Source organism: Antedon mediterranea, chromosome 3 (assembly GCF_964355755.1).
Source record: "Antedon mediterranea chromosome 3, ecAntMedi1.1, whole genome shotgun sequence".
NCBI lineage: Eukaryota > Metazoa > Echinodermata > Crinoidea > Comatulida > Antedonidae > Antedon > Antedon mediterranea.
The window spans coordinates 32288480-32312398 of NC_092672.1; the positions used below are offsets into that span (position 1 = coordinate 32288480).

General features: G+C 33.3%; 2 protein-coding genes across 2 annotated transcripts; one reads left to right on the forward strand and one right to left on the reverse strand.

The window, feature by feature from the left end:
* Positions 1-655: 655 nt before the first annotated feature.
* On the forward strand, positions 656-8911 carry LOC140043872 (type-1 angiotensin II receptor-associated protein-like). Its single transcript, XM_072088349.1, has 6 exons — positions 656-824; positions 2998-3032; positions 4491-4602; positions 4907-4985; positions 5424-5448; positions 8030-8911. The coding sequence occupies exons 1-6, from the start codon at positions 777-779 to the stop codon at positions 8232-8234; spliced, it is 504 nt and encodes a 167-aa protein (XP_071944450.1). The 5' UTR covers positions 656-776; the 3' UTR covers positions 8235-8911.
* An 8220-nt stretch (positions 8912-17131) lies between these two features.
* On the reverse strand, positions 17132-20543 carry LOC140043873 (neurotrypsin-like). Its single transcript, XM_072088350.1, has 4 exons — positions 20278-20543; positions 19340-19666; positions 18360-18680; positions 17132-18086 (listed from the first exon to the last, which is right to left on the reverse strand). The coding sequence occupies exons 1-4, from the start codon at positions 20387-20389 to the stop codon at positions 17635-17637; spliced, it is 1212 nt and encodes a 403-aa protein (XP_071944451.1). The 5' UTR covers positions 20390-20543; the 3' UTR covers positions 17132-17634.
* Between the last annotated feature and the right edge of the window lie 3376 nt (positions 20544-23919).

Sequence of the window (23919 nt, forward strand, 5' to 3'; positions counted from 1 at the left end):
ACTCTAACTTATACTGGACGACTAAGGAGGTACCCTAGTATAATCCCACCAAGTGACTCCCAGGAGCAATCCGCCATTTTCTCACAAATACAGTATCAAATTTCACTATATAAAAAATCGTAATTGAGTTACACTCAGATTTAAAAGATGAGGGCTGAGTAAACGGGACTAGTGGTCCCACCCTAACTTATACTGGACGACTAAGGAGGTACCCTAGTATAATCTCACCAAGTGACTCCCAGGAGCAATCCGCCATTTTCTCACAAATACAATATCAAATTTCACTATAATATTAAAAGGTGCCAATGTAATTGGGCACTGAGTGTAACTCAATGATTGAGTTACACTCAGATTGAAAAGATGAGGGCTGAGTAAACAGGACCAGCGGTCCTACTCTAACTTATACTGGACGACTAAGGAGGTACCCTAGTATAATCCCACCAAGTGACTCCCAGGAGCAATCCGCCATTTTCTCACAAATATTGAATTTCTAATACTATAAAAACCTTAAGCAATACTGAAAATGTAAAAAATACACAAACGGCGTTTCATAGTTATTGTCGGCTGGAAAAAATAAAAGTGGGCTGGCTTATTGTCGGCTGGCTTATTGTCGGCTAGCTTGACACAAGCGAAGATCATGTGCAAGTGACGCGATATCGTCGTTGTGTTTGCGTGGAAAAATAAACCGATTTTAGGCCTAAAGATTTTAAAACAAAATACAAGACTAAATTTTTCCAAATTTTATGAAATAGAATAAAACAAGTTCTTATTTTGTAATGGATGGTCAATTTGATTCTAATCCTCTAGCTCGTGTTCCACTAAAGGTTAGTTTTGGTGCTTCAAATTGTTTTGAGCATATGTTTATCGACTCTTTTTCCCATCAAAATTTAGCTAGGCCTAGCTAGGCCCTCTATCTAGTAGCCTAGGCTGTACTATCTACTAAGGCCTAGCCTAGGTAGAAGTGCAGTAAGTGGATTACAGTAGTTTGGGCTTGGTCTACAGTCAGTAGGCTAGCCTAGCGTGTTATCACAGGGAACATGTGGTTACTAATAACCTACTGTAGTAGTAGTGGTGGTGGGCGTGCTATAGTAATATTAATGAAATAAGAAAACTGTTCTTCTTACATGTTGTCTTTTTCTTTATGTAATGTACATTTTAGTGAGAATTTGAATAAATAAAAAAAAATAAATATTTTTTTCAAGTTTTGCCTTTTGAATTTTGTTGAGAGTCCACTGTATACACAGTATATGATGGGCCTTTAAATTTTAAATCGTCGTTTTTACTCACGGCATTGCCCCATTGTCTTTATTGAGTACAACTTACAATACAATGTCTGGCTGGCTTTACACACTATTGTCTTTTTTACTCACGATATGCATGGATTTGTTTTTTTTTATTACTGTAAGTACGTTCTTTACAGGGCACTCAATAGTAGTACACAAAATATCAATTAGAAGATACAACAGATTTCATGAATGATATCGTCGTAAAGTGATGAACAATTTTTTTATATTAAAGCCCCATTCCCTACGTTTTTTAGATCTAATTTAAGATCACAAACTATATTTAATGTAAAAATAATACTATATGGTCCTATTGCGATAACTTTTTTTGTCTTTAAACGGTTAAAAATGTGAAAAATAAGTCGATTTTAATCATTATAGCGGCCCGCTATAAATCCCAAAATGCATTGCGCGCGGATTGATATTTTTGTTTTTCACCTGTAATTCGCCCACTTTTCGATCGATCGTGAGGCCAAAACAAATGGAAGACTCCTAACTTTTCAGCGAAAATACCGGGTTTTCCCCAATTTGTATCAACGGAGTCTGGCAAAAATAGAAAGACAATTAATGCAGCAACTATACAACGTCAGGCTAGGTATATAGCTAGCGTACGATGTTCGTACGTTACCGATATTTACCAGCTAGGCCTACAAAACTAAGCCTAGCCAGGCTAGGCCTAAGACCGTCCACGAGAGGTCGATCGCCGCGAGCTACTTAGGTAGTGCATTGTTTCTCACTTTTTATCATAATTTACCATAAAACGTACATTAAGACAAGGAATGACATGGTTTAATGTTTTTAAAGTGATATATATGTATTATTTTCCAAAAAACGTCCAAAATTGCAGGGAAGGGGTCTTTAAACAAATGTTTTTTTAAAGCTTTGTATAATTCTAAAAGGTTCTGAGCCTGAGGTAAGACCAATTTACAAAGACAAGTGGTAAAACGGTACGTGCAGAAAATCGCGTAGCTTGTCTTAGACTGGAAACCCACTCGGGATAGATACCTGGGTTTTACAGTATGTGGCCCACATAAAACCCAGGTATTAACCTGAACAGGTTTACGATAAGCTGTCTGCTTCACGTTGTGTGTGAATGGTAATAAGAAATAACACACTGTAGATTCTATTTTGTTTTCCGCTTACTGTTACCGCTTTCCTGTGTAAATTGGCCTTTAGACCTTAATTGTATTATGCATGAATTGTGCATTGGAGCGTAAATAATGACCCATGAAGCGCTGCGTAATGTTCAATTACAGAACAGTTGCACCTAAGGAATACGGTAGACTAGTAACTATCATTAGTTCTGAACACAACAATTACTGTACGTACTAATATATACAGTACCAGTTGCTGACAAATATGAAGTGATGATGATATCACCTCTGTCCACACTCCTTTTAGCCAGGAGAGAAATCTGTATAAACCTCTGTTCACACATAGAGTCTGTACAACAAACATGCTTTTGCTAATGTATGTTAACTTGAACAGGATTACATTGCAGAAGTACACAGCATCCTCTCTTAATTTTTTCTATGAACCATTTTAATAACTAATACTTTCGACAACGGATGAAATTTATGAAAATTGACATACAATTATATTATATAAACAAAGAGGTGAAGAAAAAAAATTTACTCAATTTTGACATCAAACTAATTTTTTCTCAATTGTGGTTTTTTTTTAATATTCTTGTTTTTAAAATCTTGTCTTACAGGCGGTTGTCATCATACATTTTGTATTAACAATATGGTATGTAAAATTTTGTTGTCATTCGTTTTTTGCGTTTGTTTGTTCATTGTGTGTTGAGTGCCTTATGCATGTCAGCCTCAGCTGTCAGAACCACCCTCATTAAACAAAGTTTAATGAAAAAATAAATTAAAAAAAACAAAGCTACTGTACACTACAGTAGTGTTACCATGGACCTATAAATGTTATAATTTACAGGGGCGGATTGCTATAAAACAGTCTTAACTAATGGTCTTAACTCCCCGATTAAAGCCGGCTTTATCTGATAGATGGTCTTACTAAAGCCACCCCTGTTAGACCATTGCTATAAAACAGTCTTAGATAAGACCGCGTAAAGTAACAAATTGAGGGCGTACTTTGCGCGTAGAATACCAAATAAGGTAATGTTCGTCACGCTTGTTCAATTCACAATCATAACAGTACGTACATTTCTACGCAAGAAAATCTATTCTAGGGCTATATAAGAATAAAATCACCGTTATTATTTGATTTAACACTTAAAACTCGTTCTATTGGTTGTCTTTGACGATAAATAATACGTAAAAGCAACAAAAATAGAGGTTTAAGACTGTTTTAAGACTCCTTTGAGTAGGCTTTAATTTTAAAGACCGTTTACAGGTTAGACCGCGGTATAGCAATGGTCTATAATGTAAGACTGGGACTACTTGCTACGTCACGAATTATAGCCGGCTAAGCGCTAAGACCGGTTATAGACCGCTTATAGCAATCCGCCCCTGGTCTATGGTGTTACTTAGTAACATTCTTGTATAGTAACTATGTAAATAATACAGTAAACAGGGTACTGTACAGTATTTACTCTGTATTTAGATGTGGAAGGTGCAACACCCACCTTTCAGCCAAATATACAGTAATTGTACAGATTACAATTAAGCTTTATATAATGGATGAAGCTGTAACAGGGTTTTCCCCTCTTAGATTCCAATTCTACCTTCTTGTAATACAGTACCGTAGCTGCTGCAGGCCCCCATAGCCAGAATTTTGATGGAGGAGTTCGAATTTGGAAAAAGTTGCTGGACCAACAACCATGGCTAATTGTATTATAAAAGATCATAGTTTATGGAGAGGGTATGGTACAATCAAACCATATCCATGCCCCCAGACCATCATAATAACAGTATATACCACCAAATTGAAACTTTCTTTTAGTATTACACTTTAAAAATATTAAATACTTCAAATTTATAATTGTTTTTTTTTAATATATTTTTTTGGCCATTAAATGTGTGTGACCACTAGGTAAAACGTTTGTTTGTTGAAACCTCCCCAACCTTCTGGCTACAGGCCAGTGTGCTGTTTGTTTAACCACAGTATTACAAAATACAGGCTTATGATCGACAGTACCTTATTACAGTAGTACGTTTTATGGTTCCAAGCAGGCAGTGTTATATTCAGGACATTCAACATCATTTTGGTTAACATTCCTCCCTTTATTTTTTGTAGGGCTTCACAAAGTGGGTTTTTACCCGATGCGTACTTAATAATGAACATCACCATAATATTTTGCGGCCTGTGGGCTATCGCACACTCTGAGTCAATCGACAGTATACAAATGGTAAGAATTGTACAGTAATCCCGGTATTATAATGGTAAAAGTGACCGTAATGTGAAATTCAATATGGCAACTTATGGTGTTTTATACTTGAGACTGAGTGTAAACTGTATTCATTATTCACTCTCCACTCTCTTACGGAATCTACTGTAAGTATCAATATAGTGAAATTATTATAAAGAGAAATATCTCCCTTGAATATGATCATTGCCTGGTTATTATTTTATAACTTGCACTACAGTACATAATTATGTTTTACATCATCATCAAATATTAGTGTTAAATGTTTGTTTATGTTTTTTTTTAGTACCTCTTCTTACATGTAATAAGCATTGCAATGGATATAATCTTTCTTGCTGTATTTTTTGATACACCTTATAAAGACTGTAAGTATAAACACATTCTGTTCTCCTCTCCATTTCCTATCAATAATTTCCCCCACATTCCTTCCACCCCACCCCCACGCCACCCACTTTATTACTGCAGTAAAGCAAGATACAGTACATTCAAACATACAGTACTATACTGTAGTGCTCATAAAATATTTGTGCTCTCACAGCACTTTAGTAGTGTGCAATAGAGTACACACAGTACTATGGCTCCTATTGGATATTTTAAATTAATTTTTTTTTTATTTCTTCCTTTTATGCCTTTCAACTTGGGGTTTGGCTACTAATTTCCTATCTTTTGCATTGTAAATAATTCAGAGCAGTCCCTGGCCGATTAATTATCATTAATAATTCTACTAATTAATGATTCATATTCTGTACTCCTTGTTTTTGCTTTATCAAATTTTATATATTAATTATTTTTTTTCACTATAGCAAGTTCTGTGAAATTCAGCAAGACGTATCCTTTTACTTTCATATATAAATTGTAGACTACAGTAGTACAATATCATTTAATGATAACCTGAGAAATGTTATTTTAATACTGCTACGGTAACTAAGGTCATCTAAAAATAGCACCTTATTATAGAAGATGACTTCTACCATCAATAATTTCCCCTTTAAGTGCTATATGCACATCGGTTCTCGTCAGATCACCGAAGTTAAGCAACGTTGGGCCTGGTTAGAGCTTGGATGGGAGATCATCTGGGACTATATCAGGTGCTGTATATGGAGCTGGGGTCCCATTGGGCATTTGAAATCAGCACTGCTGGCTATTATGGCAGCCTCTGCATCTAGTATCTGCCTCAGACATATTGGCCCATGCCTTTCCTCTAGCCAAGACAGAGCACTGGACAAGAGAAGCCCTTGATCAATGATAGGACCAGCCAAGGTGCTTTAAACAGTCCTGGCTTACAGTAGTTTTATCCGTCATACAGATGAATGTCATTGAACTAATTAGTTATCCGCATTCAGCGGATAACTCCTTGTAACTGTCCTGTTTCATCATCTTTTTAGTTATCCGCACTTGGCGGATAACTCCTTGTTATTGTATGGGATCTTTTTCCTTTTCTGTATTATTCTTCTGTCTTTCTTCCTTTTTTTGTGAGCCCTGTTTCTCTAAAATGTGTAAACAGAACATATCGTAACTTTGTCAAAATATAGACATTTACGTGAAGTTGTGCACCTCCTATTTTTGAAAAACGTCAGAGTTGCGCAACGTGACTTGCACGCAATTTTATGAATTTAAATTATTGATCATAGATTAAAAACCAAAAGTCGATTTGTATTGAGACTTGGTGAAAATTTAATTTATATCAAGAGTCAATTTTCTGTGGATTAAAAATGGCATGTTTCACACAAAGTTACGCGCGCACGCGCATTTAAAATTTCAAAATGCGCAAAATTAATTTCTAATCAACTTTTTACGCGTTTCATGTAATTTTAAGCATGTCAAAAATTCCCACGCGCCCGCAAATTTTTACGTGCGCATGTAGCGTTAAAAACATATTTTTTTCTCGTGATTTATGTTTTTCTAGCTTTTTTTAGTAATTTTATCAACTTTTAAACAATTTCGACTTAAAATCACGTCATATGAGCACGTCGAATTAAACAATTTGTGCGCTTTTTTGATGAAAAAGTTCAAAAATTTGTCAAAATTATGCCTTTTTTTAAACAGTCGTAATTTCTAAACTGCACGGTCAACTTTTTGTGGATAACATATTCTGGAAGTTGATTAGTTGTATATATCGGATCATGTATTAATATGGCTAACCGGACATTATGACGTCATCGTATGGCCACGCAAATATAAAATAAAGGATTTTTGTATCTTTCGTTATAGGTCATCACATTTAATAGAGCGCATCTCAACTTAGCCGTTTTCCATTTTCACCCCGATTTTTATATTGTCTAGGTCAATCAACTATCTTTCGCATGAGTTACAAATATTTTAATTTTTATGACGTCATCATGCCTAAAAATTTAAATTACGTGTGGCATTAATTTCATCTTTACAGTAAATTTTAATCTGTTATAGCTCGTAAGAATAAAATGTGATAATCACGATTAAAACGTTTTCTAGTAGCTATTGGATTGTAGATAGGAAATCATGTGAAAATTTTGCCAATCGGATGTTGTGATGTCATCATATGAATAGTTAAATAAAAAAAGTCGTATTTTCATCTTTTGCGTCATAATTTATTACATTTAAAAGAGCGCGCATCAATATTTTACGTATTTTAATTTCTTCTACACATTAATATGTTGTTGACGAGATAATTTCCTTCCGAAATTGCTATCTTAGTGTTTAATTTGAATACCGTCGCCATGTTAAAAAGTGGAATAAACGGTGGGTCCCGTAATTCCACCTATTCTACACTGTATGTAATATGTATACAGATTATACTGTATATACTATATGACACAAAATAGACAGAATTCAGCACTAACAATACATGATATTCTTCAGTTCAGGTCATAATGCCATAATCTTTTTATGTGTGCAATATTCCAACGTATGACGTGCACGTGGCGTTTCTCGTGCGGATAACTAACTCGTCAAAGTGACGAGTTTCATGTCTAGTTGACATTGTCATTTGCGACAGACGTCATTTGCGACAGACGTCATTGTCATTTGCGACAGACGTCATTGTCATTTGCCACAGGCGTCATTGTCATTTGCGACAGACGCGTCATTGTCATTTGCGACAGACGTCATTGTCATTTGCGACAGACGTCATTGTCATTTGCGACAGACGTCATTGTCATTTGCGACAGACGTCGGCCATAAACTATATAACAGTATTTGTACGAAGTTGAGATAGTGAGTAGAATTTCGACATTCCCAATGAACTCTCAAATCAACAAATAGTAACACAAGTGTAAGAAATGGGATTGTGTTATATTTGTGGATTGTACCATTTTTATATGGGGGTATTCAATTAATTGAATTTAAGCATTCAGTGTTGTGTTATCCATGTACACCCCTTTTCCATGTGCACATCTTTTTATTTGTGTATATTCCTTAACCAATGTTTTAGTATGTCTATTATCAACCTCCTGGTGAAGCCTCTGTCCTCGTTCATTTTGCTTGTGCATTTCCGTAATCGAGGCGGTCAGTACAGCAGCTATCCGTCTCCTTCAGCTAGCGGCTACGAGAATGTTGACCAACCGCTGCCTTCGAACAGCCAAGTGGAAGCAGCCAACTCTCCAACCTCTTTCCAGAAGCCGTACATACCACAGTAAATGATGTTTGAAATTAAGAAAAAAACTTGTAAAAACCCAAGAGTCAAGAGAATGATTTTTTACCCATACTACTGTATGAAGAAGGTGATAGATAGATATTTACACTGTTGACAAGTACTGTATATGTACCATTGGGTCAATACATTATGATAATAGGTACTTGATCCACAATGTAAACTCAGTTTTCCTACTTTCATTCTAGACTCCATTTTTGCAAATGAGAACAATGTTGTTAGCGCACGTTAATAACATACAGTAATGCATACAAGTTTGCATAATAGCGCATATTAATAATATAAAATCGATATTGGGATATTCGGTTAAAGTTTAATGTCGTGGATCATATTAATGATTTGACCTTTTTCTATGTTCGTATTTAAAAACTATAAGAGTCAAAGGTCATATTGAAGTTACCTACTACTACACAGAATTATAAATGTCACATTAATTGAAATATTAGTGTTAACAACTACATGATATTAACAAGCAAATGTATGAATTAAAAAAAATTAAATAATAAAAAATAAATGTTGATCTTGCATACATAGGTTAACTAATATGAATTGTTTAAATGTTTTTTTAGTTTGAAAGTTATTAAGAATGAAAATTGTTTGTTTTTCTGGGGCTAAGCTTTTTATGTTTTTTTTATTTTCTCATTTGCAATAAAATTTCTTTTTCATTTTTTAAATAGATTATTATTATAATAATTTGTTAGGGTTTTTCCAAATTATCAAAGCACATTACTACCACTGTTTGAAACAGAATATAATGCTAATATTTCTCCCGATAAGTTTCGCACTTCGAGGCAATGTTAAAACTTACACAATGTAAAATATATAGTCATCACTTCTCTCAAAACTGAACATCCTTGTCAAGAATGGTCAGTTTTCGAAACCTAAAGCCTGTTTCCACTAGGTGAATGTATTCGCGGAAAAATTTTGTTATCCTTTTTATTATTTTCTACTGCAAAAGCAAATATATGCAGTTGTTGTTTTGATTACTCATTTCCGGAACTCTGATTGGTTGTGCAATTTTTTTGCTTTGCAAAATGTAGAAACAGTTTAAAAAAATGCAAAAGACTAAAATATATACATCTTCGATTCATTTATGAAATCTGCTTAGTGGAAACAGACTTTTAAGATTTCTGCATTAAGAGAGTCTGGTTTTGGGAAGGTCAGTGTATGGAAGGCCAGGGTATGGAAGGCCAAATGAGAAAATATTGAATAAAACATAAGCTTAACACCTCTTGCCAATTAGTGCCCTTCCAGTACATTCCAAAATGGTGCATTTTAGCGTTCAGTTGGTTTGTGTATTAGAATATAGTGTGTTAGATTGAAATAGAAATTTTCAAAAATTAGTTTTACATTAATTTTATATATTTCGTTAATATTGTTGTAAATTCATATATGAATGGATTAGAGTTGCCTTGTAGATATAGTACTGTATTTGATTTTATATAATTTAATAGTAATACCTCTATCTTAGAATCGTGTTAAAATTTTTCTACTGCAGTAACTACATTTTTACTGTACATTAGTAACTACATTTTTACTGCAGTAACTACATCTTTACTGCAGTAACTACATCTTTACTGCAGTAACTACATCTTTACTGCAGTATAACTACATCTTTACTGCAGTAACTACATCTTTACTGCAGTAACTACATCTTTACTGCAGTAACTACATCTTTACTGCAGTAACTACATTTTTACTGCAGTAACTACATTTTTACTGCAGTAACTACATTTTTACTGCAGTAACATGGTTCAATTTGTTTGAATGAAAAAGTTAACTTGCTAAATAATTTATAATTAGGCTTAAAATTTTAATAACATGTAGTTCTGCAGAAACTGCAGTAGAATAATGTTCACATGGTTATTATTGATCGTATTTAAATAATTATTAGTTAGTGCAAATAATGACTGTTCAATATAACGTATTATACACATAGCAGAAGTATAAACTGTATAGGGGTTTTTGAAAATATATAATTTGCAATTTTCTGTCAATGTTAGTGAGTTAAGCTCTGTCTACACTGTGATGTGCCCATATATGGACATGATGACTAACATATTTGGGCATATCACTTCAATATTTGAGCATATCACATTTTTTGTCAAACTAGTTTGATAGCGTAGACAGAGCTTTATACAATGTTAGTTAATGTAAAAATATTTGTCACATTTAAACTTTTAATCTGAAATACATTTTATACAATTATAAGACAATTAATACAGAATTAATAGATATATTATTGTACTGACGTATAGGTGCCTGGAGAATACAAAAATAACCCCCTAAAAATAATTTACAGTCAAAATGTACCACAGTAAACAACGACCAACCCTAAAGTGGGAACTATGATTTAAATTCCATACCAGTATTTATATATTTTTTTAAAAATACTATACTATTTGGAATAATAACACAATTTACAAATGACTGTATTTATAAATATTCAAAAAAACATGTTACAAATATTTTAACATTGTACATTTAGTCACATGTTACCAAAAACAATTAAAAAAAACATTTCTATCATATTTATATAGATTCATCGAAAAATTTCAATTTTTGGTTAATTATTATTTTTTCAAACGTTGCAGTTCAAAAAATGTTTCAATTTGTTGTATGATTTTTTTTTTAAATCATAAATTGGTGTAAATCTTTGATTTTAATTTATTTTCAGTATATAATATATTTTATTTCTTTACAAGCATGGTTGACTTGAGAATAATTTTGTGAGGGCGTGTGTCGCAGTGTGTTGGATTACCGATCATAGGTTTGAATCCAACTCTCGCCGCATTGCTTGTATCCTTAGGCAAGAAACTTTACTTACATTTGCCTCTCTCCACCCAGGTGTGTAAATGAGTACCCGGTTAGATCAAGACGCAGCTTTGCGCTGATTACTAGCTGCATTATGGGAGTATGTTTCTATGTGTTTGATTTTTTTAAATGGTTAATAATGTGAAGCGTTTAGAAGCATTGTGCAATAAGCGCTACAAATATTATTATTATTAGTGATTGTTCTTTCATAGTACAGGTTTAGAATTTTATATTTACTTATTCATTTTGTTCATCTAGGATTCTTTCAAATTTTTTTTTTTTGTGAAATGGTGGAGGTTCATTTATAGATTGGTTGATTATTGAAATATAATTTTAAAAGTTTGTAGCCAAGCGATATTCTAACAAAACCCTCTTTCCTGAAGTGCCCTTTTCAGATTAAAGATCAGCTGAGCAAGTATGGTAAATAATATAGGCAGTGGCGTAACACAGAGGCCTGAGGCCCCTGGTTTAGGAACCCTACACTGGAAGCCTCAGACCTTTTTAGCCTTTTTCAACATATTTTAATGCCTGTTTTTATTCGCATGCAACGCGACTCTACAGCTCACTATGTTGGTTGGTAAACACTAACTCAAATTTGAGTACGCGACTGCAGTCATGTAATGGCCTTGTTCCACTGCACACTGCTGAGACGAGATGGGTTTAGCCAGTGAGCGCTCATAGCCGTTACGCCACTGACTATAGGCCTAACTAGCCCAGCTCATGACAATTTTTGGCCTCTGGCTACAGGCTTGTGTAACTTATTACTCTAATAAATATTGTTATTTGTAAACATAATGTATTTTAACCATGTTATAATATAGCAAATATAGAACGTTTAAGGAATAGTGTGTAAAAAGAAGAATAACTTAAATATTATATGTTTATTCTTTATCAACTGTACTTAGACATGAATTTTACACCAAAATTGATATATAGCATATAAATATATATATATTGTCTATAAATAGTAACAGTGTGTTAAACTGAATCTTAAATACTTTATAAACATTAATCAGACTTAGTTACATGTTTGACCGCTTGAGATTCTGTTAAACCATGGAGAAATAGACTTAAACTTAATTAGTATACAGGTTTTCCTCAAATTAAAAACCACCTTGAGTTCTGTGGTGTTTAGACTTAATTACAGGTTCCCCTCCAAATTAAATACCAATGCAATAGGAATAGGTGGTAATAAAGCATTGTACTGTAATATTGAATGTTTTACAATTGAGCTCCTGGTATAAATTTTAGGTTAATCCCATCCTAATTTCAGGCTAATCCTAATTTTAGGCTAATCCCATCCTAATTTTAGGTTAATCCCAACCTAATTTCAGACTAATCCCATCCTAATTTCAGACTAATCCCATCCTAATTTCGGGCTAATCCTATCCTCAGTTTAGGCTAATCCCATCCTCAGTTCAGGATAATCCCATCCTCAGTTCAAGCTAATCCTGAGTTTAGTATGTGGGGAGCCCTTGGGCACTATCAATTGTGAAAAGTGCTATTAAATTTATTGTTCTATCTTTTTTAATTGTATCCCAGCCTATGCCACCCACAGGAGATTTTATTTTCATGCAGCTGTTGGTATAATCTGCATAATTTGCAGATCAAGTCAAGTACAAATCTGCATAAATATTATGCAGATTTATTCAAGTAATTATATTCAAGTAAATCTGCATAAATATTATTTCATCGCTAATTACAAATGTTTACAAATCTTTAATATTTCATTTGTTTTTTTTTAATATTTGTGTGTTATTACTAATTAATTGAAACTGAAAATATTCCAAAAATGTTAAGTTGATTGAATAATTGCAATATAACTGTATCTGTAATTGTAATTTTGTCTTTTTTCTTTCATTTGTTTAAAGCGTTTCTGTATTAATAGTTTTTGTAGTCAGTAATTAATGAAGTAACATATTTGGCACTGTTGTTTACGGCAGGCCTTGTCTTTTAAGGCGAGCAAGTGTGATCACTTACCTAACACACTCCTAAATTGCCCTTGAGGAGTGCGATTTACAAACTTGGTAAACTTATACACACCAACATACAAACAGCACACCTACAGTACCCCTGAATGTATTGAGGAGGAATTTGTAGCACACATATGATTTTCAAAAAGACAAGGCCTGTTACAGTATCTCTATTGAGATCCAGTCACTGTTCCACTGGCTGTTGTTTAGTAGCTCTATTGAGATCCCGTCACTGTCACCCACACACTGTTAGTAGTATACCTATCTCTATTGAAGTATTTACACTTACCTACCATTATGCATTATATACAAATAAGATTATACAGCTTTTTAAAAAAAATTACGTCACCGAATAACATTTCCACTTCACATTCCCTCTGCAAGGGATTATTTTAACCACACCCTATCCCCACCCAACGCATGCAGTTTCTCAAAATACAGTCAGCACTCACAATATGCATCCACCAGTGGAAAGCACATAATTTTCTTTAATGGCCCAGTTTCACAGACCATCACCCCCACCCCACAATTTAAGAACTACATGTCTTTTTAATTGTTGTTAATGTTTAGATGGACATAATCAGTGATGAATCTATATATAAATTTACGTAAGGGCAAAATTCGGTAAATCGCGCGTTATTTCTAGAATGTTTACTCGATGGTATATAAAGTTGGTTCGTACTTTCGATACTGATTTTAACCACCTGATGTAACCCTGTTTACTAATTAAATTGAGTTCGATAATTAGTTATTGAAAAGTAAAACGAATTTAGGTTCAATGATTTGCCCCAAATAGGGGTGTTTTCCGATCGTGGTGTACACTGTCTAATGAATGTCCATCTTGAAAAATACCCGCATACAATAATACGAGGATGATTCGCATTTTCCTATCTCCTCCTATGATAATTGTTTTTATTGACTGAAAACTGGTTGAACAGCTCGAGTACAGTATCATAATGTTGAAGACAGGCTGATCCTCTTTAAAAAATACTATTTTGATAGATTTAATATACGTTTATACAAATGTATTGATTTGCAATGAATGGAACATTCCAAATTATTTGCTTTAACCATGCTTGCATACCTCTATGGTTTAAGCTTGGTTCCCACTAGAACGTAACGAAAGGACGTAAACGCAACGCAAGCGTTTTAACCAATGACAAGCGAAGTTATAGACAGTTAGCAATCACAAGCGAATAAGCCATTGCTTTTGATTGGTCAATTCACTAGTGGGAACCACGCTTTAACACAAGTAGGTAAATTTATGGGCCCTTGGAGAATAAACATAAATAGTATTGTAATGCTATGCAATACTGTAAGGTATTAACCACTTTTGATCGCCATATTGAATCGCAAATTTCTTATTGTGTGTGTTGGTACTGTTAGATATAATATAAATAAATAAACTTTCTGTGAGTGTGGGTAGCCCCTACTTTTAGATTATAAACACATAGTTGCTTCTCAACGTTTGTATTAATTAATAATTACAAAAAATATAAACGTCGTAGTGGTGTATCGTTACACATACTTTACTATTTCAATCAACTATGACAGTGACAATTTTAACAGTTATTAATTCTTTAAATGTTTTACTCTATTTAGTGGTATATTATTTATAGGCATATAAAAAAATATTTCGTTACTTAGTGGATAATAAAGAAATATAAAGAATATTTTAATATAAAGAATATATTTTTAAAAATTGTTCCTCTTTGTATCTATCCTCATCCCCAACCCTCAACCCTAATGTTAGATACAAAACACAAATTGGGTTTGTTTAAATGAGTCCAAATCAAACATTTGGACTCATTTTGTGACAAGTTTCTCTTTTGGAAGTAATTCGCAGGGAGATAATTTTGGTTGACTACATAAATCATTGTGTCTATTTATTTTTTTCTGTAAACGACAATGTTTTATATTCATGCGGTACGTACATTTGCTCGATCCTGATTTTCAAGATACTAGACTTTTCAACTATCATTTTCATATTCTGTGAAACGAATATATTTTTTACTTTGGCATTTCCAGTCCAGTATACAGTACTAGCATGTATCATTAAAAATTGATTAATCACATAAATGTCAGGGGAAAATAAACATGCAGAATTAAATGTTACAATGTACTCAAGAAATAAGAGGGTAGCAACACATGCTCTCATGTTTGATTTTTTTCATGTATCAATAAAACATGACCACGTAAAAATCTTACGTAATAAAGTATCACATTTTATAGGCAACCTGGGATGGTTGGCTACAAAAAGCCTGTGTAAAAAACCCCCCAATACATGTATACATATTCAGTCAGGCATAGAGGAAACTCTAAACCGCCCTACAGTGAACTGGAAAATTAATTTATGAATGGTAAAGATGAGGAAATCTGTAAGGATGAGAAAAAGCTACCCAAACTGAGATTCGAACCCGTAATCATTTGCTTGATATGCAGACATCCTACCATTACACCAGATATATAATGGATACCCTTGGAAGATAACCCCAGTGATTGTCATGATCATTGTAGTTCCTCCTGTTCATATCAAAATGATTTTTTGGTAAAACAATATTTTAATAAATTTGCTTTTTTTCTTGTAGCCCACAAGGAAACCTTCAGTAAAGTGTGATGTGCCCATATATGGTAGTGATACACCCAAATATGGTAGTTATATAACATCATCATGTCCATACATGGGCACAACACATTGTTTTTGTCACATAAAGTTTAATAGTGTGGACAGAGCTTTAGGAAAGGATTTCTTCCCTGTTTAGATTTGAGTGTGAAAATAGGCTTCAAGCAACCATACATTTACAAAAGTAATGTCATGTATATTTCATCTATTAACATTACTGTATCATTCTGTAATACTAGATAAATCTCATTGAAAAATCACACAGTAGGTAAAAGTTTTATTTCTTAAATATAATTAAGATATATGGGTGAGTGGCCGAGCGGTTAAGACAGTGGAACCGTAATCACGTAGCCATAACATCGGCAGGGGTTCGAGGCTCACTCACTCCATAGTTCTGGTGGTAGAACGAGTCTTCTCGGATAAGGACTATAAACCGTAGGTCCAGTGTACACAGCTTGCTCGTGTGCACTTTAAAGAACCTAGTACATCTTTCGAGACGAGTAGGGGGTTACCCCGGTGTATTAGTACATCACAGCCACTGATCACCAACTGGGCCCTCTGGGAGATCAGTCTTTGACTGAAGAGGTCACCCAGTATAAAGATAAAACAAACAAACAAACAAACAATTTTTAACCATGTTAAAATATATTGATACAAATATACAATACTTATTTTAGAGATCAAAGATCATATCTTTTATCAACTGTTTTAAAAATACATAAAATTGGGACACAACCAATCGAGTGTTGTGATACCTTCAGAAATGACAACAAATTTCGGTAGTCATTGAAATACCGGAACACATACAACAGACAGGTTTTTGAGCATGTGCAGATGTTGGATACACTTCACTTCTTGGGAGTCTTTGGTGCTGTACCAATTTTTATTTCTTATCCTACTAATGCAAATTACATTTTTCTATTCACACATTTTATCAGCTGCTTTATTCAGTACAGTATAATGTATTTACACTCAAACCTCTCTAGACCACCCCCCCCCCCCCCACCTTAACCCTAACAACCAACCTCCCACCCCTACAGCCAAATTGTAGTGCAGGAGTTCACAACAGTTTGGGCTTTAATGTGTTACAGGTGTTTAAAAATAATATTGTTTGCCAAATCCCCATAATTACAGAGTCATCATCCTTGGAAAGTCAACGGTTTGGTTAAATCTTCGCAGGGCATATAAAATGTGCTCATGTACCTGATTTGGCCAGCAGGCTGCGAGGACCCCGTGTGGTTGATCATTCTACATTTAAATAATTTCAAACTGAGTACCCGTTATAAATGGACATTAACATTCAAGAATCACTGTATTGTGGTAGGCTTATTTCAATCCTGTACATTAATACTCGAGTACTGTTATCCACAAAATATGGAATAAAACAATTATTTTCCATAAAATTATTAAATTTACTTTTTTAAAAAAAATGTTCAAAATTATCATTGAAACTAATAGTAAAATAGTAGTTTTTAAAAGCTTTTGTTTATGACACAATTTATGTACATAATTAAAATGTATGCAAATGTGCAATCTGCATATATTTTTAAAATGTATAAAATTACTACTACACATTTGATGAGAGTAAGGAAAAATTGATAAGACAATTAACTGATTTGGAATTTTAGGTAAAATATTAAAGTACTGCAATGTTAGCCCCATTTTTAATTGCACGACTGAAGAGCAGAATTTGGTGTTGAAGCAATTACCTATCACAACAGCAACTTGTTTCTAATCATGCTCAGATAATCTGAATACTTAATGCTCTATTACCCTATTAACATTTCAACAAGCTACACCATTTCACAACGACTGGTTTACTTACTCGGACTGCTGACCCTATCAGCACACAAATATTATAAATATAATTTCACCTATTACATAATGGAATAACCCTGTTTTTATTTAATACCCTGTCTTTCAATATATAAAAATATATATTTTTCTTTATTAATAAATAAATTTAATTGATTTGATTATTTTGAGTTGGAAGAATGTGGATCTGTTGATGATTGTCCGTAATTTTCATTAACAATGCTTGTTCCGTTCTGCGCTACGAAGGTATACGGAGGTGGAGGTTCATCTATTATTTGAGTTGTTGGTATAAGTAGCAAATTATTGCTGTACAGTGATTGGTTCGCACTTGGCAACGATGAAGTCCTATTGGATGGGTAGTCATCACCCATGACTTGGTGAAAGTCAACAGTGCCTCCAACGTTCAACTGGTCCTGCATGCTCTGCGAAGCACTTCGGTCAAGTGGCTGGAATCGAACGTTTACGTTTTGTCTTCTTGCACGACGCTCGGCCTTCCAACGCTGATAACGGCGCAAGCCAAAGTATTCGACGACGAGCAAGAAAACTAAAACTATTATACTAAGAGCTGTAATTAAACTCGCTGAAACGCTTTGTCCGCCAGAAATTACGATATCTGAAATGATATAATACAGTAACAATCTTAACTATTAGTTTTTAATTTTTATATCATGTTAAAGGCTGCAGTAGTGAATTGGTTGTTTATGGATTTGTTGTATGTACAATTTATGTTGTAAAACTTATTTCTGGCGTTACCATTTTATTTTTACCATTGTTTAAAAGCAAGAAACTCATCATTATAAACAACTCTAATTGGAAAAAAAAATAAAAATCAAAATTTGGTCTTTTATTAGAGGGAAAATACATTATCGTAACAAATTACACTTACTAATTTCACAGTCTGCCCAGACTTCATCTGTATGTGAGCAATCATGTGTTTCTTCCAACCCTTTAAATGCACAGTCCAAAATATTTTTTTCCATACCCGTGCAACTAATATCTTCTATAAATATCGGACGTTCGACATCATTGTTGTCTTGCATGCTTTTATACGCATTAATAGCTTGCGAGTTTAAATATGTTTTGCAGACGATATTTGCATCTGCCATCGTCCAGTCCCTATCGCAAATTGTTCCCCATTCTCCATCGTGATATATTTCGACGCGGCCTTGCTCAAAGTGAGCTCCTCCGGTGAGCCGTAATTTTATTTCTAAAAAAAACATAGAAAACTGATAAAGCAACTATTAAATTATATAGAAATGCCAAGGGAATTAGATGACTCGTTGCCAATATTGGTACTTTCCATTCAATAGAAAACTAGTGAAGCGTGTTAATTTGAAAAGGCCTAACCAATATCTTTTTTAGGCAAGCACCATTATAAAAACAATAATCAACAATGGCCTTGCAATCTGTTATTTAATCTACCAAGCTGTAGTTAGTTCAGAGTGATTTAAAATCAATCCCTTTTTTCTTATTTTGTGTAATGGCTTGTTGATTGCACACACTGTAGATCTTCTGTATAGACAAAGGTCCCTCCTCAATGTGCACATATACTATTGTTGACTGGATAGCAGTTAATGGAACACACCAACATCATACCATGGAGTTTACCCAATCATCATGTTAGGCCAAGTTGTTACACTGGGCCTATACAGTACCAGCGAGCCTAATTGAACAATAAATCCATATAAAATGGACAGAGACAGATCCGGGAATGCACTCCCCTTTTGACAGTTGAAATGAAATTATGATAGATAGAAATTTTTGATAGACTATATTATTTATGTTAGTAATCCTGGATTATAATGAATCTTCCCTTGATGGATATTGATAATGTTTTAATGTTAAGTTTATCTTTTAATAATGTACCGTCAAATCCTGAACATTCCAGCCACAATCGGTTATCATTTGAGCAATTTGTTATTGAAATGTATGGACACTGTAGAAGAGAATCTTCATTTCCAATGCAAGCAAATTGAGTTGATGATGATGGTGCTTCCAGCAGGCTACTGTTCCAGTGCATGTTCTTCTTGGGTAGGCCTAGGTCAAGTTGACGACACGCTACTGCAGCATTCTCGTTGTACGACCCTGCCCAGCTTTGCTTGCACACTGATATCCATTCAGTATCTGGGGCTAACCTCATTATCAGATACCCATTCAGGTCAGAAGTACCCTGGGTAAGAGCGACCAATGGATCTAAGGGAGATTTAAAAAAAGAATAATTTAATCAAAAATTAGGAATTAATCTAAAAATAGATGCATTGATTATGTTTAAATAACAGAATCTCCAAATAATATTGGATGATCAAATAAAGATTAAAACGTTTAAATTATTCATTCCCTCTCATTTGGAGTTTTATTAGGCCTATATAATTATTCTATATTTATACATTTATTATAAAAAGGATCTCCAGTCCAACAAGGAAAAAAAAAGATGCAGTCGTATCGTAGTGTCAGTATACTATAAATATAATGGCAAATGGTAGAATTTATTACACGCCTGGGCCTAACAAAAATAATCAATTATTATTAATAATAATCCGATCTTTTATGTTTTTTTAATATAATGATTGCAATAAAGATTATTTTTAATATATTATTAATATTGTGTATTGTTATTAATTTTATTATTTAAACAAAATTAAATATTACTTTATAAGCATAATAGAGGTCTAGACATTACATGTTGTTCTATTATTGGATTTATGCCCACCTGATATATTATAGTATGCAAAGCATGTATAATAATGTAACCCGAAAAACCTAGGCCTATAGCTTAGCTAGCGTAGGCCTAGACTCAAACTTACTCTGAAAATATTCAGCAACCGCCGATTCAGCATACCACCTCATCAAACAAAACCAGCAAAACAGCCACGGTAAGGAAAATACTTTCGCTGTTCTTCTACAGTCCAAATTCATTGTTTTACTAGACTACCCTACTAGTAGCCTAAATCGACCCAAGGAAATAACATCGTAGGCCTATATTATACACCAATACAACAAGTAGTAAATACAATTACACAAAATCAAATGTAAATTTCATTTACGCCATAAATATAGGTCAAATCTCAAGGTTATTGCGAATTGCTCGGTCTGCATGTGTGGTTGTCTTCGTGTTGATAAATACGTGACCTTGTGAATCTCCCGTTGTTTTGTTTTGTATAGATGATTGACATTTCCGGTGGTCCTGGTGATCAATGGAGCGTATCGACTTCTCGCGCTGGTTTTAAAAATTCTTTCTTTTTAATTTCAATTGTTGTATATTAATTTAAACATAGAGATACTATAGTTCACTATAATATCTCTATGATTAAACATTATCCAATCTCCAAACATCTCTACTATTAGTATTACTGCATCGATCTTTTAATAACATCAGTGACATTCACTCACAATTTGTCACGTCATAGTCTATATGGAGGTTATACCTCCATGGTCTATTGATGATGATTAAGAATTGTGTTGTACATTGTAATGTATGTAAAGACATAGAGGTAGTATAGTTCACTATAAATATCTCTATGATTTAAATATTATCCAATCTCCAAACATCTACTATTATTACTGCATCGATATTTTATTAACATCAGTGACATTCACCATGGATTAAAGTTAGGCCTACATGCATTCACTCACAAGTTGTCTATTGATAATGAGGAATTGTTTAACATTGCAATATAGTTTGTAAAGACATAGAGTGAACTATAATAATATCTTTATGGTAAAGAATATTAGTAGGGCCTACTTTATGAATTTTATCTTGAAGCTAAATGTTGCTGTCCGGCTAAAGCCCGTTTCACACTGGATTGGATCAGTGTTTCGCCCACGTACAAAATTGTTTTTTTAATTAGGCTAATCTTAAATAAACATAAATATTAATTGTACTTAAAAATAATATAAAGTACGATAGTCCTTTATATTAAATGAATTTTCAGATGAAAATGTGCTAGTCGGGTTCAACAGATACAATATAAAAATATATTTCTCCGGCCCTTTTTTAAGATAAAATTAATTTATTATTAGTAAATATTAAAATGATATTTTTGTACTTTAAAGTACTTCAAGTCCATTTTGAATTTTAATAATAATTAATAAATCAAATAATTACATTTAAAAACCTATTTATCATGACTGATCAAAATGTCCCGTACCGTACTTAACATGCCCCGTACGCCACAGGAGTATGTTTTGCTAATTTTTCATTACGGTACATAATCACTATTATTTTATATTTGCATATGGTAACTTGATAAATGTAGCATGCATGTACCTCATCAATATATTCAATGCCCTCTTACTTTCAGAGACCTTTGACTGCAATTTCCTCTGGTACCGTACGGTCACAAATATGTTAATTAGCAAACAATTTCGTTAATGGATGAAAAATTATTTGTATATATTTCGTATATATAAAGAGGTACCAATAATAAGTATAAGTAAAGTTTAAGTGTTGCAAAAAAAAAACAGACTAGGGATGATGTTGACTGGATAAAAGCATATTTTAGTCTTTATATCCCGTACGTCACACCGTTCAAATAGCTTGGATCTGCCATTCTAAGAATAGGCCCTACTGTTATTTGAAATAAAGAATGATTAAACTTGAAGAATACTATTTAAGGGACCACATTATTATCATTGTGATGTGATAGCCTTTGAAGATGGGCAACAAACAGGTAAGCATTTGTCATTTCATTACAATTATGGGCTCCTTTGAAAGGGGGAAAAAACACATTACAATATAAATTAGGAACTCCAAAACTCTACCTAAATTTCGTAAGTATAGATTTATTTTAACAATAACAATTTTTTTATGTTACTTATAGTTAATGTTATTTTTTATTTAAATCAAGAAAAAGTGAACTTGCTGGGTTCATCATTCTAGGTCTTGCTTACTTACTTTTTGCATCTCTTTGAAACCTCACTCGGTTGAACATCAATTTTTACACATGATTTTAAATTGGGAATTGCGGCCTTATAAGCAAACGTGTATCAAAATCTGGCCTATTTTTCTACCAAACATATTGTAATCTGACATTTTCAGAGTGCTCTATTTAAAAAAATATTCTTACCTCAACCTCAACCGCATGGTGGGGCTGAATTCCTGGAAACTCAACTTATGTCATATTGTTTTTTTCGTAAGTGAAGAAGATTTTGAATTCACAATTTAAACTGTACAATAATGTTTTTTTTTAAAAGAGAAATTAAACTAATGGCTTACCATAAAAAATGTATTCTTGTACAAACATCAGTTCTCCTTTCAACTAAAAACTATACTATCTACTAAATTTTAAAAAATTAAATTCAATCATTATTTTTATATCCACCATACTAAATTAAAAAATACAAAATAGCTACAGTAAATTATATATGGCGATTAATTTTATTTAATTTTTTTGCCTTTTCCCCTGAAAAAAAATTAGGTAATAAAAAAAAAATTAAAATGTGAAAAGAAGCTTATTTTAAGAGGAAAATGAATAGAATGTATACAAGGAATCTATACAGTTATGAAACAATGTGTTACATTAGTGTTGTATATTTGCAACTGGTAACAAAAATGTTTTTTAAACATAATATTTTTGGACAAAATTGGACTGGCAGTTATAGTAAAGCAAACAACGGGCTTTTACATGATTAGGCCTACTGAGATGAATTGAATCTATTGTGGCATTAATAGTTAAATATTTTGACACATTTTCTTTCGTATTTTATTCCTATGACTTTTACACCTTGGACATTTGTTTTATAGTTTAATACTGCTACTCGTCTTGGTTTGGTTGACATTACTGTGATTCCTCTAGGACAGTTTAACCCATCATCTACATCATCTATTCTTGTTATGAAAACTCCATTTTTATCAAATAATTGAAGTTTTTGCTCACTTGATACTATTATGTTTTCATCCATATCCATTGTGATGCTATGAGGGCGCCAAACCTTCCCATCTCCATGACCACACCTAACAACAGTTTTTACTAAGGTGCCGTTTGGATCAAACATTTGTATTTTATTATTCCCAGTATCAGTAACCAGCAAATTTCCTTCTTTGGTTAAGGTGACATCTTGTGGTTCTATGAGTCCATATAAAAAAACACCCTTTGGCCCTATTTTACTCATCAATTTACCATCTTCAATATTAAATTTAAAAACACAATGAACTTCACTGTCAGCAACATACAACATGTTGGTTTCATCGTTTATTACCAAACCCTCTGGAGACTTCAATATTCCTTTACCAAACTCAGTAGACGCTCTCAGCGTCCAAACACACTTTCCTACTTTATCACTAAACATAATGTCACCATTACTCATTGAATACATTCTGTTGACGTCATGTTCACATTCTGTTTTACCTACAAATTTACCCGATTGATCAAACTTCAATAACTCTTGACTACAGCTTGAAACTAAGATACAGCCATCTGAATCTAATTCTACATCGCATATTCTGT